A 19,068-nucleotide genomic window follows, 5' to 3' on the forward strand; every position below is an offset into this window, starting at 1 on the left:
TCTGTTTTTATAACGAATTATCACTAATATGTTGGAAAATAGAAAGAAATATAAATGCATCAACCCGCACGAAAAATGAATCAATCTTACGCGCGAGAAACACTGCGCGTATGACGCGGAGTGCACAATATACACAATCAATGCATGTTTTGTATTTTTCTAACGCTTGCTCTGATTGCTTCTTGGTCTCAAAGAGTGTATGAAAACACCTTAAAAGACTGTGTTATAGAGGTCCAGAGGTTCTGCATGCTTTTATCGACTTAAACAAAGGATTTCAACAACCAATGCCCATACACTGCATGCTTAGCAAGTTAAGTGCAGTTATAGGTAGTGTATGTGTGATGTCTTGTGGTTTGACAGTCACATAAAGTTGTTCCATGTGCACGTTAAGTGTCAGAGCTGTGTCAAATTTCAACTGGATCGATCATGATATTGGATATAGCTGTATTAATTAGGGTTAGGAATTATGGTTGGTTATTGTTATGTTTGGAATTATTCAATAGGATAATTGTTTTTCCATGATTATATATATACATACATTGCAAGTATCTTTTAAAATATCTTATTTCATCAAAACAATTGTAGTCTGTTTTGTGAATATACTTACCTTAGCAAGACTAGACTAAATATCAAGTATTAAAAAAATGTAAAAAAAAAGTGTTCTCAGAAACAAATTGAAGACCAAATTAAAAAGACTAGTTTGCGTATCCTGTCAACTAGACCAAAAATGCTGTACTGCACAGGTCAGCAACCAATCACGCCGTGCCTTGCCCTGACGTCAGATGCACACTAGTCTTTTTCATTCGGTCTTCAATTATATATGCTTGTTTTGAATTAAACCCATGAGTTCTACCTGTTGACTGGTAATAAGAAAAAACTATTATGGTTTATTGAGCCAATCAGCAACATGGTAAGAATGGTGGGAGGGTTGAAGAGGATTGAGCTTAAATATTTTAGAAGCTGTATTTCAATTGGACATTCAGATGAATATATTATATAATTAATTAACCAGTCCAAAATGCTGTAAGAAAGCAGGGATCAAAAACATTTTCCTCACTTTAATACAAAATTTTTTAATTTGATTCTCCTCTGGCAACTAAAAAAAGGGATATAACATGGGGCAATTGTTTATGGCTACATAGCTATGCAAAGAGTTTCTGAGACATACATTTTTCACATTTTGCTTTAGATACATATATATGATGTTAGGTGATATAGGTGCTAGGCACATTATGCTACATCATTTGTACACATGACGATCTACATAGTTCATGTGATTTGATTAAAAGAGCACAAGTAATCAAAAAATTTTCATCACATATTACATGATATGAAAATCTAAAAGTGCATATTGATAGAGGCTACTGTACTATAATATAGGAAATAGGTGCCAGCCCAGCAAACACAAAAATGTTTGGAAAACGTTATAAATGTGTTTTGGTTTCGCCTAAACATTTAACCGTAACCACTGGGTATAAGCCCACCTTCGCTATAAGCCCACCCCTATTTTTAAACCATTCAGGGAACAAGGGTGCACTATAAGCCCAGTAGTCATTTTGGCTAGTTCTTAAAATCATATCAATGCTTTTCTTTCACATTTAAGAACAAATATTTAGAAAATATCAGTTAACAAGAGCACCAATGGCGCTGTGGCTCTGTGCTTTATGGTGACAGTGAAAGTCGAATGTGCAACAGGTGAAATCATTTGAGTATATGTGACATATTACATTCAATGGGTACATCTGGTCGGTTGGTAGCTATCTCATTTGCAGAGCATACAATGATACATCAATCAATTTTGGGAATTACTATTTAGCCACATGGATCAAACGGGTGGAATTGGATGGAAAAGGGTCCAAATGGGTCTAAACTAATCAAAATGTATCAAAATAGGCCTATGTCAAGAATAGTGTTAGTCTGAATAAGGATTTGGCTCTAATTGGTGACTACCCACCAAGTTTCAGACTAAATACAACAGTCAGAGATGTCACAAGCTGACCAAAAAAATCCTGAACTTGCTAAGCATAGCGAGCGGAACTCTTGCCCAGCACGGCCGGGGGGTCCCCTTAAGGGTCCCCGGTGGGGTCCAGATGGTTTTGCACATTTAGCACCACAGGAAAGGCCATTTCAGAGGGTAACAAGGCGGTTCTCGAACCACGAGTCTCGCCTGCTTTTGTGACCGCCTGCTTTTGCGATAACTTTTGGTAGAGAGGTAAATGAATTTGGCGGTTATCTGGCTGATGGTAACTGTACCCACCAAGTTTCATGCCCATGCAACAGTTTGTACTAATATGCCCTCAGATTCCCTCTGGTGGCCCTGAATTGACCTTCTAAAAATTTGGCTCTAAAGGTTGACTGTACCCCGGTGCTAAGTTTCATGCCCATATGACAGTTTTACTCATTTGACCTCAGATGACCCCTGGTGGCCTCAAAAATGACCTTCCAAAAATTTGGCTTTAAATGTTGACTTTACCCACCAAGTTTCATGCCCATACGACAGTTTTTACTAATTTGACCTCAGATGACCCCTGGTGACTCCGAAATGACCTTCCAAATATTTGGTTTTAAATGTTGACTGTACCCACCAAGTTTCATGCCTTGGCTTTAAATGTTGACTATACCCACCAAGTTTCATGCCCATCCAACAGTTTTTACTAATTTGACCTCAGATGACCCCTGGTAACCTCAAAATGACCTTCCAAAAATTTGGCTTTAAATTTTGACTGTACCAACCAAGTTTCATGCCCATACGACAGTTTTTACTAATTTGACCTCAGATGACCCCTGGTGACCCCAAAATGACCTTCCAAAAATTTGGCTTTAAATGGCCGGGGTTCAGGGGCCCACCTTACAAATTTGCAATCAAATTTGGCAATACCAAAGAACTATTTCATCAAAGTAATAAATCAAAACAGAAAGATGCTTCCTTTACGAGTTATCACTCATTACATTCCATACGGTACTTAATTTTTTTTTTTTTAATTGACAAAGATGATAGAAATTATTGATACATTGGGCATATACAAAATGGGGAAGATTTTTCTTATTTTTAAATTCAACTACTAGCCCTCCCCGGTTATAAGCCCACCCCATTTTTGAAGTGAAATTGCCCATCTAGGGGGTGGGCTTATACCCGAGTGGTTACGGTAATAAAATTAAAATGTTGGGTTATATATAAAGGTCATGAAAATGTTTCTGACTTAAACAACATTTTACAAATGTCGCCAAAATTAATGTGATTGTAAAATCATTATTGGCAAACATTTTTGTAACATATTTTGACAACACTTAAATAAAATTATGTTGGAATGCTTTGCAGCAAGTTTTCAAAAATATATTTGAATGTTTTATACCCTTTATATAACCGGATATTTAACTTTTCCTGTAAAACGTTTTGTGTTTGCTGGGTGATTATGTCAAACTGTTATTGAAGAGTGCTTAAACTCACAAGAGAAGTGACTGTGTCTACATCTACAGAACAAATTAAGCAGATGCCTCAAAAGATTGACAAGATGAACAAACAATTTACAAAGGGACACCACAGAGCAATAAACATCAAGAAATTTTAACATTAACAAGCAAATATGTAATTAAAACACACAACAATAATACCGACATAACAACTACTCATAAAGACCTCAAAAAGATGTGAATTCAACTGAGAACTTTAAACAATTACACTACAAAAACACAAAGTGCGCACAAGTTGAAAGTCAGTGTTAATTCCATTTGTCAATCATCAACCTGATTTCAACCTCGTTTCAACCAAATTTATTTCAATCTAATTTTAACCCATGTTGAAATGTGGTCCATCCTCAACCCAAGACCAGTCCGTTTTCAACTATATTCTGACATGAAGTTGATAGCGGTTGCAATTTGGTTGATATCAGGTTAAATTCTAACACCCATCAATGTCGAGACATCGTTGATTCAATGTCGGTTGGACTTTTCAAATCTGACAATAATTTCAACCATTGAAGTTGCAACATCAATTCAACATTGATATATCAACCCTGTGCCCAATAAGCAGAGGCTGGTTTCAGGTCCAGATCTAAGAAATGACTCATAAGATGCCAATCAGTTCAAAATCAAATACAGACAAACCAAAATACCAACAAGCAAATCTTACAACATAATTAAGTCAACAAAATCAAAAATCTGTAAGTCCAGCAATGGAACGAAGATCACATTTCCCTATACAACATTCAATCAATTAGACCCTACACAGGATAGAGGGAAGGGAAGGTCATCCAGATCCAGTCAAGTGTCTTGAATTAATGGGCTTTTCTCCATTTTGTGAAATGCTCCTCTCACATCTGTCACACAAAAATGAACCGTTTTGACATATCTGTCAAATGCTTTTGATTTTGTGAGAGGTTTATTTTCATGACATTTGGTAAATGGACATAGACATGTGAATATAACAATATAACAATAACTTAGGATAAGCAAAGTATAAGAAGGGTCAAGAGATTACAGTGCTTAAATCAGCAAATTTGGATTAAGGGTGGAATCCCTAAACTTAGTAAATAAGAACATGAAGCAAAGTCTGTAAGTTGATTAGTGAAAAAGTGCTATTCATTAATAATAAATGAGTCTTAAGTTGCTTCTTGATTTGCGCAGTGAATGTGGTTGGTAAATTTGGGAGTGAGGTTGAACCTATTGTGTTCAGTTTAGATATACTTTGACTCAAGTTAGGGTTATATTAAGAATATTAAAGATAAAGGATGGGATGGGAAGGGTCAAGTTAGGGTCACACTCAGGGTAAGGTACTAGAAACTCTAGTGTCAAAATAATCAGTATTCTTCCAAAACTGTGCCAGATACACTAATTTCTATAAAAGATTTCAGCAGCTTGAAACATTTCACAACAAACAAGAAGTCGGCAAGACTTTAGAATAGCTGCCGCCACCCTTATAGATTAGGAATAGGGTTAGGTTTTGGGTTAGGATTAGGTTCAAGGTTAGGGTTAGGATTAGGATCAGAGTAAAATAGTACCCATCCGCACATCCGAGATGGGCTGCTTTGTCACCGGACATGCTACTTTACTCGTCCAACAGATGCCTGAAATTTTGCCACTATTGAATTAGCAAATGACATACAGACTGGGGGTGGAGGAATACCGGAACATTGATCACATTTGTGATGTTATGGTGACTTTGCAATTTCCCCCTTGGAAATTTTTCCCGGTACGCCACTGATGATCAGACACTAAGACAGTGCTTCAGCCCCAATTTACAAAAATCAAAGGTGACAAAAGTTAGGCCTAAAAATTGTTTTGCCCTTAGAGATCTAAAGTCAGGGTTGGTCAGTCAGTTTACTTTTTTACCCCATACAATATCAGGAAATGCAAGTTCACCACAAACCACATGGTAAACAATGATTTATATAGTTTCTTAGGCTTGTATATAAACATATTAGAGTTGTGCAGTACGAATTACAAACAGGCAAAACATTTTCATATAATTTTTGTGTATTTTATACCAAATATACAAATTCAAAATAATATGAAAAAAAAAAAAGTGATTTTTTATTTAGATGTTAGGGTAGCTAGGTCAAAAAGGGCAATACAATTTGTTAGGCCTTTTATAATATAAAGAAACAAATGGACAGGTTGCTCTCAGGTGGGATAGGTTACTTCTATGAGTACCCTGTCCAGTGGACTAGGTGGTTTTTGCTGAATATGACACTGGTTAGGATTATAAGAGATTAGGGTTAGTATTATGGTCAGGATTAGAATTAGGGTTAGAATTAAGTGATGAGGGTTAGGATTAAGGTTAGTGGTGGCGACCACTATTCTAACGTTACTCAAAGAAACTTTACAAAGCATGCAGAGTGACTAGCTACATCTATAAGGTCAGCATCTCTCATGCCACATACAAAAATACCAATTATTACCTATCACGCAAAATGGAGATGAAATAGACACTGGACAAGCTGTTCGTGTACCGTCTAAACGGCACGTTTTGTGTGTTGGAAATGCCTGCACCTGAAGGTTGAATGAAGTGTAATAAATTGGACTTTAGTATAATTTACAACAACTGCAAATACACTGCTAAAACACTGGGTATAATTTTCCCCCAAAATATGGGCCAAGTATGAACAAAACAACTTTTGGATTAAACAAAATTAATTTTATTGAAAACAACACATAAGATTACTTATAATAGATAAGTTGTTCATATTTGGCCAAGCATTTGGAGAAAATTACCAAGTGTTACAATTTAACAGTGTAACAACCTAAACAATTACCTATAACACAAAATGGTTTTGACCTCTTCATTGGACATCCGCCTACAAGTTCATCCCCATCCGCATCTAAGCAGGTTTTTTTGGTTGGATAAGCTTGTACCTGGTAAAGAAAAAATGCTTTAAATTTCAACACAAAAGTAGAGATGAGCCAATAGCCAACCACCTTTATATTAGCAATATTATTACCAATCTCTATGACATACTAATTGGCTCGATCCAATACCAATCTTGACTATGATCTGCAACTGATGCTAAAATCAAAAATCTTAGCTAAACATTGAGCATTGCCTGTCACTTGAATAAAACTGAACATCATCAATTCACCTTCAAACCATTATTTACTAGACTTCAATTGCTTAGAATTTCAATAGAATATGTCAACAGTTTTATTGATAATTTTGCATGATGATCTGAGTAGCTGCCAGCTAGACACATGGCTAGCTACGACACCATCCAACAACAAGTTCTGTTCTATACCTACTGACAGTACTAATCAAAGGTTTTTGACTTTCTCATGGCACAACACGTGAGGCAAAATTGACACTCATTAGCACACAGGGCATTTTCTTGCAACGCCAATACCCGAAACATGTGGTCCCCATGTGTTTGCAAGGAAAAGCTTCTACATGGTGAAAATATGAGGCACTTGATTGACATTAAGTTAATTTTATGTGTACTAGCATATACAATGGACATGTGAGACAATTGCCTGTGTGTTCCATGCAAAATGTGAATCGGAGACCTTTGATTAGTACTGTTACAGCTGCTATATGCTTAAATGTTTTACATTTTTTTAAGCTTTTACTGGTAAATTGTCAGCTGAAATCCTCATTCTACTTGGTAAATTTAAAAACTCTTTGAAAATATATTCTACATTGCAGGATAAATGCACGCTTTCTAACATACAAGAACAAGAAAATGAGCCCATACATGAAAACATTGAAGTGTTAGCTGCACTAGAATGTAAAGTAAAAATCAAGTGAATAGTAAATTTGATGATCAAGATTAAAAAGTTTCAATCTTTTAGAGGTTGATGATATCTAATTAGATTGAAAACTTGATGAAAATGGATTTTGAATTGACTTACTCTTTTTGTAGACTGATTTCACAATCAAATCAGGTGTTACTCCTATAATGTACTGCCAAATGGCATACATTGCACATGGTGGAATGAGATTTTAAAGATTTTAGTGAATATTTTCAATCTTTTTTCAATTGGGAAGTACTTTCTCATAACTGCAGTTGACAAAAGATTGAAAAACAATGAAAACTAATCCTTTTGACTGAATATTAAATCGGAAAAGAGATGTCCCCAACTTCAATCACTAAAATATTAAGAATCACTCGTTTTGATCAAATCATTCGACTGAATATTTAATCAAAAACTATTTGTCCCAAAAGATTAAAAAATCAATCTTTAAGATTAAATATTCAATCAAAAAATGTAAGAGAGTGCTCATGTGAAACTTTATACAAATGGGGCATTCTGAAAAGTGATTTTGAACATTATTTTGTGAATTTAACAAAATACAGGTACTTCTTTTGACAAAACTGCACAAATATGACAAACATGTGTCTTGGCAAAAATTGTTTGGATGAAGATATTTACCAGCTTTAAGCATGATGACACAATTTTTTTTTTGTTGAGGAAGGGGCGGCAAAATGTGATATTCTTCAGCCCCCCGCGATAGGAGCGGCCACGGTACGCCACTGCATTGGTAGTTCAAGAACAAGTTAGTTCAACTCAATTTGTTGTTCATAAACACACAGCCAGAGATGTGTATTGTGCTCGTACAAACAATGATAAAGATAAAATTTGTGTCCCTCAAAATATCAGTGTTGCAACTTGCTAGCTTCATTTTCATACCAACATCTTATTTTCGCCAAGTTTTATTTTTCATATTATTTTGTAGAACCAGTTATAAATTATCTAATATGAATATTTGTTTTCCCTTAAGGAAGTAAGTCAAGTCATTTTTTGCAAAAGTTGCAAGTCAAAACACAAGTCACAAAAATAGTGACTTGAGTCATGACTCGAGTCCAAGTCACACGACTCGAATCTACAATTCAGAGATTTTAACAAGGTAGCGATTCAGTGGTGATGCAACAGGGACAGGTATGGGGGAATGCCTCCATATTTGGATTTTCCCCCAGTTTTCAATCAGAACAAAAAAAACAAATCACACTATTTAGCGTAAAAAATCCCAACTTTTAGATTCATTTGCTCCCCAAAAATGATTTGCTTGTCCCTACCTGACTGACCCTAATTTTGACAATCTGGAAGAAAAGTTTTACTGTACAAAAGAATAACAATCCTAATTTTGGTATTTCCAGAAAAGTGGCCTTTTTTCCAGAATTTTTGACATCTTACTAAGTTTTTAAACAGTTTCGTCACACTGAACTGTTTTAAAACTCAAATGTAGTGATACAGTAATGAATCTCTCATTAATCACATCTATTTACAGGTGCATTTCGTGATTTTAGCATCCTCTTTTTAGGAAATGGTTCAATAGAAATGCATGAAAAAAAGCTTATTTCCAGATTTCAGTTGATTCAGACACTGAATTTGCAAGTTACGCATAATTACATGTATTACAGTGTTCCATATGCCATGGTGTTGTAGTAAATACAAATTGGATAATGATGTCTTTGTCAAACAACCGAATCTGCAAGAAAGGTTATCCACACAAACATTATGTAGTCCTACGTGTCTGTGGGTATAAAAACCTCAACCTTTTTGGAGTGAGTTGCAGGGGACGAGGCTGTGGATCATTAAGTGCCCCTTTAAGCTTTTTAAAGCTAATTATTATGCCTATGTAAACATGTTCTGGGTACGATATATAAGTCTGACCACCCGACCCTGTCTTCCACAGAGAGTCCGAGGACAAGCAAATTGACTTTTTGGCCTTATTTCAAACACTAGCTGGCATGAGTGATGTGGCATGATATAATATGAAAAAGTATGAGTAAATTTTCCCATAGGTGGGGAGTACTCAAGTTTGGTTTGGGTAGGGGTGTGCTGCTGAGAATTTGAAAGTGGACCAAACCATATACCAATTTTCAAAGAAATTTTGACCCATCACTATACCAAAGTCAACATTTTCAGCCAAATTGAATGCAAAGCACTAAAATCTTTAAAAATTTTTTGAAAATTTCCAAAATTTTGACTTCAGTTAAGCAAATTGGGATAGTTTCAGAAAAAATTGGGAAAATGTAAAAATAAATAAATTACCCATCCATATACAGGTCTAGAAAAAGGGGTCACCATGGCCAAAAATGTGTCCCATGTTTGCGGCACATCCCTGTACAGTCAATTGTACTGAGTAATCCCACAGGAAATTTGCTAACTACTGTATATTTATTGCCTATAACTATTCATAGAAGCAATGACGAGGTGAAGACTACACAGCATGATTATCGATGTATGAAGTTGCAGTGAAGTGAGTGGAAGCTGCTGACATGGCAAATATAACACACAGGAATCACAGGATCAACTTACTTTGATGTACCAATTACAATTGGGAGAATTAAGATCCTTAAGATTAGTGAACATCACCGTGGTGAAATTTTGCCATGTCCCATTGCAGTCTGCTGCCCCTACGACTACCGAATTCTGCAGTTTTAAAGGACGAGATACAGAATTGTGTTAGTATATCTTGAGCTAAGAAAATTTGTTCATACATGTTACAAAACTTACCACAGATACAAAACAACTGTTATGAAAAGTCTTGTAACTCATTTTCGGAAGGCCAAGGGTCAATGTCACGGTGAAGTTACTCTCTGGCATGCAACTTCCTTGAGTGATATTAAAACCGACCGGAGTCTGAAAAGAACAATAAAAAGTGAGAAAAGATTGTGATTAATGTAATTTTGGACAAAACATTTGATATATGTAATTTATTATATTTATTACCGTACATCATGCTGATACCATGCATTGGCTTTTGTGTGGTCAATTCGTAATTTCTCATTTTTAAAATTGCACAAATTTCCCAACAATGGTTCCTATGCTCATGATAATTAAACTTTTGATATCAAATTTGGAAAGTGTATAGAAAATTATTATATAAATTATTTTGACATAAACTCATCAGATTCTGATTAAATGGGGATGGAATTAGTGGCGACTTATTAATTTGGCTGTGTTTACTTACTGCACCTGAGTGTAAGCTTACCTTATTCACTTCTAGTATCTTGCCAATAGTAGTGTAGTCTCCAACTTTCCAACTGGTCTTGTTAAAATAGTACAGCAACACTTTGTATCTGTTAAATGATTTCAACTCTTCCGGTGCTTGATCAAATTCAATTCTCACAGTTTCATAATTCCCCGACCGAACCTGCTGCGAGTTTTGGCATTTAGTGTGCCACAGTCCTGGAAAAATTCATCACATAAATGATTAAACTCAAAACATACATAACGCAACCAGGTTTCCACATGATACTAACCATTAGTGTCATAGCCTTTATCTTCCCATCACCACCAAAAACAAGCACTTTATAATGATCAAAATCAAAAGGAGCAAGGTCAAAGGTCACTTCTATATTGCGATAAATACCATCAGATATTATTTGCTTTGGTTTAATGCATTTTGGATGCCACAAACCTGCAAGACAATGATTGAAATTGAAAATTATTAGGTGTTCAAGATATTTGTATTAATTTTAGGCACAAGTTATCCTACACTTTTCATTATCAATATTTTCTGTCACCAAGTGTTCACCGGGGTGCTCAATCCATCAAAGTTTATATTTCATATGAAGCTGCTGTTTATAGGAACATCTTGCTGACCATACTTGTCTGTCCATCCGTGTAGAACTGCCTATGTTTCAATACATTACATGAGCGGACAATGTAGTTAAGCAAACTAGGTGGTTGCCTGTGGTGGCAAGGTTTGAGTGACAAACTGCTAAGGGACAATATCAATACTCGACCGGGGGTTGACCGCCGGTTCCGTCCAGTTCCGTCCTGTTACAATTGTTCTAAACAAAAGTAACCGGGCGGAACCGCTGGTAAGAACTGCATGTACATATCGCTGTTGTTCTTCATACCATGCATAATAAGCTTGTTAATCCCTATTTTACCTTCAGGACTCCATTCACAACGTTTGTCTCCAGGTTTTTTCTCACAACTACCTGTAATATAAAGTGAAACAATAGAAAAGTGTTTCAAACTGTAGACTCTGTCATTTCTGTCCTGACTGAATACAATACTATTACTAGTAACTAGGCAAGGTTGGGTGGGGTGTAGATTATCTCTAGTAGAGGAACTTATGCATGGTCAGACCTATGTCAAAATATATTCATGTTCCCTGACTATAGCTAATCCACATCTCACCCTAAGGCCAAAAAACAAAAATTGTTGTGTTGCCCTCAACCGCCCGACCCTAAATCCTAAAAAATCAGGGTCGGATTTTTTTTTTTTTTTTTTTTGAATGATGATTTTTACAGAATTGTTTTAAAAAAATCAATGTTTTTCACTTAAAATTAATATTTTATTGAAAGACTAGTCTTTGATTGATGTCTAACGGGTATCCAGAAGTCAAAATTGACAAATGTTTCCTAATTGAAGAAGCATTATTTAATATTTGAGGGGATTTTTAAACAACTGAAGGTTTATAAAAAAAAAGAAAAAAAAGAAAAGAAAAGAAATCCGACCCATTTTCCCACTTGAGGGCAACACAACAACATTTTTTTTGCCTAATAAAGCTGAGCCTATATAACAAATGTTTCCTATCCAGATGAAACACATCACACTAAATTTCCTCTTTTGTGCCAATTATTTGTCATTTCTTATTCAGTGAACATGGTCTAATTTGTAAAAACAAAATCAGTGTTAGGGCACAGATAGGATTAGATTTATGCTTAGGGTTATGTTTAGGGATTTGGTTTAGGTTATAGGTCAGGAATAGGGTGAAGGTTAGGGTTATGGTAAGGGTTAGGGTTTATAGCTAAGTTATGGGTATTTTGGACTAGTGACCCTTCAGACTATTGACCTGTAACCAAATTTTCAATCTTTTTAATCAGTACAAAGGTGTGATTCTCAATCTTTTAGCGATTGAAGTTGGGAACAAATTTGATCCGATTGAATATTCAGTCAAAAGAATTGATTTACATTGTTTTTTCAGTCTTTTGCAGATTTCAGTTAAGGATACGTCAATTCCAATTGAAAATATTTACTATAAAAAGTTTGAAATCTCATTCCAGGCATATGCAACATAATACTGTAAATTAGGAGTAAAATTTGATTAGATGGTGAACCCAGTCTATACAAAAAGAGTAAGAGTCAATCAAAAATCAATCTTACTCCATTTAGATTGATTCCACCCAGGGGGGGCACTCGAATATGAAAGTGACGCACCTGTGCCCACGAAATAGAGGTCTATCATTGTTGAAATTTTCAGAAAAAAGGGGGTCATTTGGTGTTGGCAATGTCAAAAATGGGGTGATTTTGTATGAGAGCGCCCAAAATTTCATATCATTGACAATCAAAAATAGCTTTTTACCCAATTTTACAGTTCAAAATAGACAAAACTCATTTATTCTTCGCGCGCCGAAATTTCAATTTTGAGGACTAATTGTTCAAGAAAGGGGGTCATTCAGTCTAGGCTACTGAAAAAAATGGGGTCATTGGGTGTAGGATTTGCCAAAAATAAGGGGTTTTTTTCGTAGGCACATGACGTATGTCAATATATGGGAGTGCCCCCCCCCCAGGATTCCTATCATCAAAAGTTAGAAGATTGAAATATAATCGGTCAATTTAGGAGAATACAAGCATGCTGGGGTTAAAGAACCTTTAATTGGCAGATGAATAAGTTGTGGAGCATGTAGTCTATATACATTCCTCGAGTTAGTAAAGTAAAATCAAATTTTGAGATTTTCTCAAAACTGTTTATTTTGCAGGAATCTGTTATGCTCGTTGGATTCCTTGCATCATTTCTTTTATGTATACTTTAATGTGCTTCTTTTCTATTTAGAGACACAATAAAAAACAATATCTAAAGTATTGACTCGAAAAAGGTATACAGACTATAAAGTTATACCAGATGACTTACTCGGGTTGACAGCATCATTTGGGTAGTTTTTGATCACTGCAGTGTCATGGGGATCTCCTAGAACACTGTAGTCTACAGGAAGTGTCCGCATGATGAAATCATATGCAGCCCCTGGTTTGATGCCACAAAAACACTCATAGATGAACTCCCTGGCAATATATTTCTGTATAAAAAAGACAAGATAATATTCACTCTCGAAGTGTCCAAATTTATGATGTCATAACCCCTGTTCCCCACCTCTTAACCCTAACACTGCCCCAAATGAAAAAGGAGAGAAGATGAACAAAGAAGTCACTTGGCACCCCCGAGGAAAAGTTGTAGAAACTGAATTTTGGTATAGCAATAGGCCCAAATTTCTTGAAAAATTGGTGTATTGATGGGGCTACTTTCAGTGGCACACCCCTAACTAAACTTGATTACCCTGAGTGCAAATCTGGCTTGAAATTGGGGGGGGGGTGGACAATCAGCCAAAATGGTCAAAAAGTGGCTGAAAAGAACAACAAATTGGTAACTTTGCTGAAAGTTGGGGGGGGGAGGAACACGTCCCCCAGGATTGACGCCCATGCCCTGAGGGCTTCAGAATCACCTGTTGCTCTAAACAAAGCCCCTGCAGAATAACACCCATTTGGAATTCCCATTCTTACCTGATTGACATAGTCCTGTACAGCATAGTAGTCAGTGCTTCCTCCATGATCATGATTCTGACAAAAGTACAGGCTGAGGTCTGCAGAATTACGGCCTCGCAACGTAAACTGCATACCTTTGATTTTATTAGCAACTGAAATACAAGGCAAATATTGAATAATTTGAAGGTTAAAGATAATAAGGTGCACTTAAAGCCATATTGTTACATTTCCATAAAAAATAGATTAGGATTTCTTTTCCATAAAATGTTAGCTTTTATTGTCAAATAAGTCTCTGTTTAATTTTGAGCCGAACAACTGGGGTAAAGCAAAGAAAATTGGAATTTACTACCAGTGCTGATAATGCCAAATTATGTGTGTCACTCCATGGGTCCTGCTATGGTACGATACTTTGATGTGTGTATGAGTCCCACATGCCATGTATGTATTGTGTTAGTAACATCGCATACGCATTCGACAAATTTTACCCAAAAATGTCATTATTACAATGGATATAACATCTCAAAGAAAATTTTATGTAGCTGCAAGTTTGCCAATATACTGCAGACAGTATACCCCCATCCATATTTAGGGATTTTTTAAACCTAAAAAACAGCTGATTTGACAGTTTTTGACCAATTATCGGGGACCTATATTTGACTGATTTGTATACCTATTAAAAATGGCTGATTTGACAGTTTTTCACCCATTTTTCTCAAATCGGGACCCACGTTTAGGGATTTTTTCTCAAATCAGGACTCATGTGTACGGATTTCTTGCAAAAAAGACACCTATTAGACCGGCACATCCCCGTATACTGTATATATGTAGATACCCCCAAGTGTATAGGCCTACTTGTTGTGAACATTTTAAGGTGGTAGGTCAAAGGAAAGCTAAAATGTGTAAAGGATTGTCCTACAACTAATGTAGAATTCCATCTACAAGCATATATGCCTCCCAGGTGCGTAGCAAGGTGACAAAAAGTGTGGCACCCAAAGCTGCAAGAAAGTGCAAAAAAAAAGAGCCAAAAATACAAAAAAAAGTGTAGCGCCCCACGGGCACCCCGCTTGCGACGCGCCTGATGCCTCCTAAAGAGGATTGTTTTTGACGAAAGGCAGACACCCTCCACAAAAACAATTATATTACTGATACAGACAGCTGTACAAACATGTATTATTGTAAGACCAATCTATATTGTAATGTTTTTGTGGAGGATATCTGCCTTTCGTCTCTGGTCAAAAAAAAGAAAAGAAAAACAAAACGCCCTCATTTCGAGGCATTTATGCTTGTATATAATTTGGTGGTAAATTCCTAGGGTAAATTTGTTGATGATTTTAGTATATCAATGGGGACCTTATGTGGGGGAGATTGCAACAATCCCTGGTTTTTACATTGTATAATGATGGTTAGCATGAGAGTTATTCATTGATATTTACAGTGTTCTCTGAGCTTGTATTTGATCCTGAGACAAGTATAATCGCCAGCAGTATCTGGATCGCCTGTGACATTGACACCAAAGTTTTTAGTGAAGTCTTCTATGACAATATCATGAGCTGGACCAGGTCTTTCATCAACGTTCTCAGGTACATCAATTGGGTTGACGCATACACCATCTGGATAAAGAAAGAAAAGAACAATTTAATTGACCTGAGCGTTGTAAAGTCCTATAGTGACTGAACTGAAATACAATAATTGCATTGTGGTTCAGTTTTGGGAGGTACACTAGTTGAAATCTGACCTATATGGAAACATTGATTGTGATTACAGAACAGTATTTAAATATTTTACTCAAATTTAAACAATAACAAAAATATTGTTATCTTAGAACATTATTACAATATAATAAATAAATGATAAAGCATTTTCCCGATAGGTCAGAGTTTAAGTGGAAACTGTCCCACAATGCATTGGGTTGGATTACCATCTGATTTTCAACTGAACTCTAAGCTTGCAAATTGGGCTATTCCATTTCAAATTCATTCACCCATATAGAAAACATGACAATATAATCTTCCACGCTACAAGGGTGTATTTTAAATTGAGCAACATAAAGCATGTGATGCCATGTAAGGTGGTGTCACCCTTGTACACATTAAGTGTCGGAGTTATTTTAAAAGAGCAGCGTGGCACACTGGTTAAGGTCTTTGCCTTGGGTGTGAGAGGTCCTGGGTTCAATTCCCAGCAGGACCAAAAAAAAAACGGCTCTCCCCGTGGCTCATCTGGTCAAGGTGGGACAGAATAATGACCCATGATAAAAGACCTTGTTACAGTCGGTTTCCGATCAGGGTAACACTTGACTGTCCTGTAAAAATTGCCCCGACCAGCTATCTACGGCAACCCCCCTTCGTTCACCAAGTCACTTGTGCCTGGCAGAAGTTTCGTCAGCGTTATCTCCTAGATTTCAGCTGTTAATGCCTAGATATGCTCAACACAAAAAAAAAGAGCAGAGTGCAACCGTATCAAAGTGTTCCAACCATTTTGTCCAGGATAGTAGCTATGCACCAGCGGTTGTACACATACATACCTATTGCACCATTGTCCTTATAGTCCAAGATAGAACACGACTGTACTCTCACATTGGGATCACTGGCTGATGAATACTGAAAGAACAAATCAAATATAGAATCTAAATTAAAATATTAGGTGTAAGGATAAGGCCAAAAAAAAAGGGTTTGTTTGTCCATAGAGGCTTATGAAACAGTTGGGTCGGTAGGTCGGATTTTTTATTATTTTTTATTTTTTACAGATATTGCACTTGAAACTGACAATTTGAAGACTGGTAAATAAGTCAAAACACACAGCACTTTACTGGTTTAACTCTTGAGATGGTTCTGCATGTTATACTGTTTATTTTCTTTACATTTTCTTTCTTTAAATTTATACTAACCACTGTTTTACTAGCACAATCAACGTAAATTAAAAAAAAAAAGACACAGCCGGGACCAGGGTACACGGTCGGTCGGACGTGGACAAACAAACAATTTTTTGCACTTGAAACTGACAATTTGAAGACTGGTAAATAAGTCAAAACACACAGCACTTTACAGGTTTAACTCTTGAGATGGTTCTGCATGTTATACTGTTCATTTTCTTTACATTTTCTTTCTTTAAATTTATACTAACCACTGTTTTACTAGCACAATCAACGTAAATTAAAAAAAAAAAAGACACGGCCGGGACCAGGGTACACAGTCGGTCGGACGTGGACAAACAAACAATTTTTTTTTGGCCTAACATCACAGCAAACACAAAAATGTTTTTAAAACATTAGTATAAACATGTTTTTATTTGGTTACTCCTTCATGTAATTTTACATGCACAAGGGCCTATAAAATATAGATGAATGAAGGGGGACTGTCATGTATAGAAAAAAAACCTATTAACCCCGAGCACTACCTGCCGATCCAACATTGCCTCTGATTGGTCAATTACATGATATCTTCATTTTAATCACCAATCAGAATGGTGCTTTGCAAATAATTCACCCCAAATTTTTTGTGTGGTGAAATTATTCTAACAATGTTGCTGATTGGTCCAATTGATAATGAAAACTTCTTTTTGACCAATAAGCAGGTAGTTCTCATGGTAAGCATATAATAGCTCAGGTTAGATTCGATAGAATGAGTAGTTACCCTTTGAGACAAGTGAAGTATGATGCCACAAATTGTGGACTTAATATGGTACAGTTTAGTTCAGTTCAGTTCATTTCCATCAAATTACAAAATATAATACAACTCCCAAATTATTAAAAAAACACATGTAGGAGATGCAATGGAAGGCAAATGCCTGGAAAAGTGTTACACCACCTTCCAAAAAACAAAAACAAAACACACAACAACAACAGGACAAGTGTGCAGGGCCGGATTTACCTTTTCGGGGGCCCTGGGCCAAGCCAAAATTTGGAGGCCCCCAAATGCACCGTGAGGAAGGCATGTGCACTCAAGTGGCCAAGTTTTAGATTTCACTAGGACATTTGCGCACGAAGAGCGTGAAAAAATTCAATTTTAGACTATTTTAGCTCAAATTAAAGCTGAAATTTGCTATAAAAAGGCCAGTACACGCGAAACACAAAAAACTTTTGTAATTTTTGTACCCTATTTTGGTCTAAAATATGGTGTTTTTCAGCTAAAATGGAAGATGCACACTGCACAAGGCAATTTGGGGGCCTTGGGCTCGGGCCCATCTGGCCCTATGGTAAATCCAGCCCGGCAAGTGCGGAAACCTAACAAGCAATGATACACAATGATATCTATGTTCTCATTTGAACATATATGCAAAATGGTGAGCAAAATGGATTGTAAAGGCAAAAAAACCCTTAGCTAGGATTTGCATTTCTTCCTAGTTTTCAGGGAATTTCCTGATTTGGGGAAATCTTGCTTCTCGTATACAAAAGTGGTTATAGTGGTAGTAGTGCATTAACAAAAATGGGCATAATGTATCAGAATGTCTATGAATGAAAATGAGGGTCTAATATTGTAAAATGTATTCAAATCACTACTCCACCATTGTACTCCTTAAGGTTGGTCTGAACCCTAGGATTATGGAAACTTTCGGGCCTCATAACTGCTAAATTGTTGCATGAACGATATAAAAGTATACATATTTAGAATGGCAAAGACTTGATAAGTTCATCTGTGAGGTCAAATTTGGGCCAAATGCTCATTTTGGCCCAAAATCCCAAAAAACGGTTTTTGGCCCACTTTTTTTAGGTAACGTAAAAAAAAATTCTTGGGCCAAAAAATGTTTTTTATTAATTTTTAAAAACTAGATAAAAATATCTAGGAGAAGTTTTTTATTTTTTGAATTTTGACCAACTTCACCAAAAATATTTGAAATTTTTGGTGCAAATTTCTCAAAGTTGGTCGAAATTCAAAAAAATGAAAAAATGGCTCCTAGATATTTTTATCTAGTTTTTAAAAATTAATAAAAAAATGTTTTGGCCCAAGCATTTCTTTTTTACGTTGCACTTTAGACCAACAATTTAGCAATTCAGACCAACCTTAAGGTTAGCAACTTTTTTAAACTGTTGCCATTTGGTAGTTCACAGCATCTTCCAAATGGTAGTGAGTTTTGGCAAAAATTGCATTGATCATTTCATAGAGAGTGTGTAGAAGGATTCAAGTATTACTAATTACACTTTTG

At 36.0% G+C, this 19,068-nt stretch overlaps 1 protein-coding gene across 2 annotated transcripts in view; it reads right to left on the bottom strand.

The window, feature by feature from the left end:
- The window catches only part of LOC140171323 (uncharacterized), a 96,581-nt gene that overhangs the window by 16,693 nt on the left and 60,820 nt on the right, over positions 1 to 19,068 (bottom strand). Inside the window, exons 2-9 of one of the 2 annotated variants that reach the window (XM_072194561.1) lie at positions 16,451 to 16,526; positions 15,363 to 15,539; positions 13,948 to 14,081; positions 13,304 to 13,466; positions 11,334 to 11,384; positions 10,427 to 10,623; positions 9,949 to 10,074; positions 5,898 to 5,988 (exon numbers count right to left, since the gene is read on the bottom strand). In XM_072194561.1, the coding sequence (XP_072050662.1) occupies positions 5,898 to 5,988; positions 9,949 to 10,074; positions 10,427 to 10,623; positions 11,334 to 11,384; positions 13,304 to 13,466; positions 13,948 to 14,081; positions 15,363 to 15,539; positions 16,451 to 16,526 (1,015 nt within the window). Of the gene's footprint in view, positions 1 to 5,897; positions 5,989 to 6,251; positions 6,352 to 9,948; positions 10,075 to 10,426; positions 10,624 to 11,333; positions 11,385 to 13,303; positions 13,467 to 13,947; positions 14,082 to 15,362; positions 15,540 to 16,450; positions 16,527 to 19,068 lie in introns of both variants that reach the window. The other variant, XM_072194560.1, reaches the window with a different exon arrangement.

This window comes from Amphiura filiformis, chromosome 15 (assembly GCF_039555335.1).
Source record: "Amphiura filiformis chromosome 15, Afil_fr2py, whole genome shotgun sequence".
NCBI lineage: Eukaryota > Metazoa > Echinodermata > Ophiuroidea > Amphilepidida > Amphiuridae > Amphiura > Amphiura filiformis.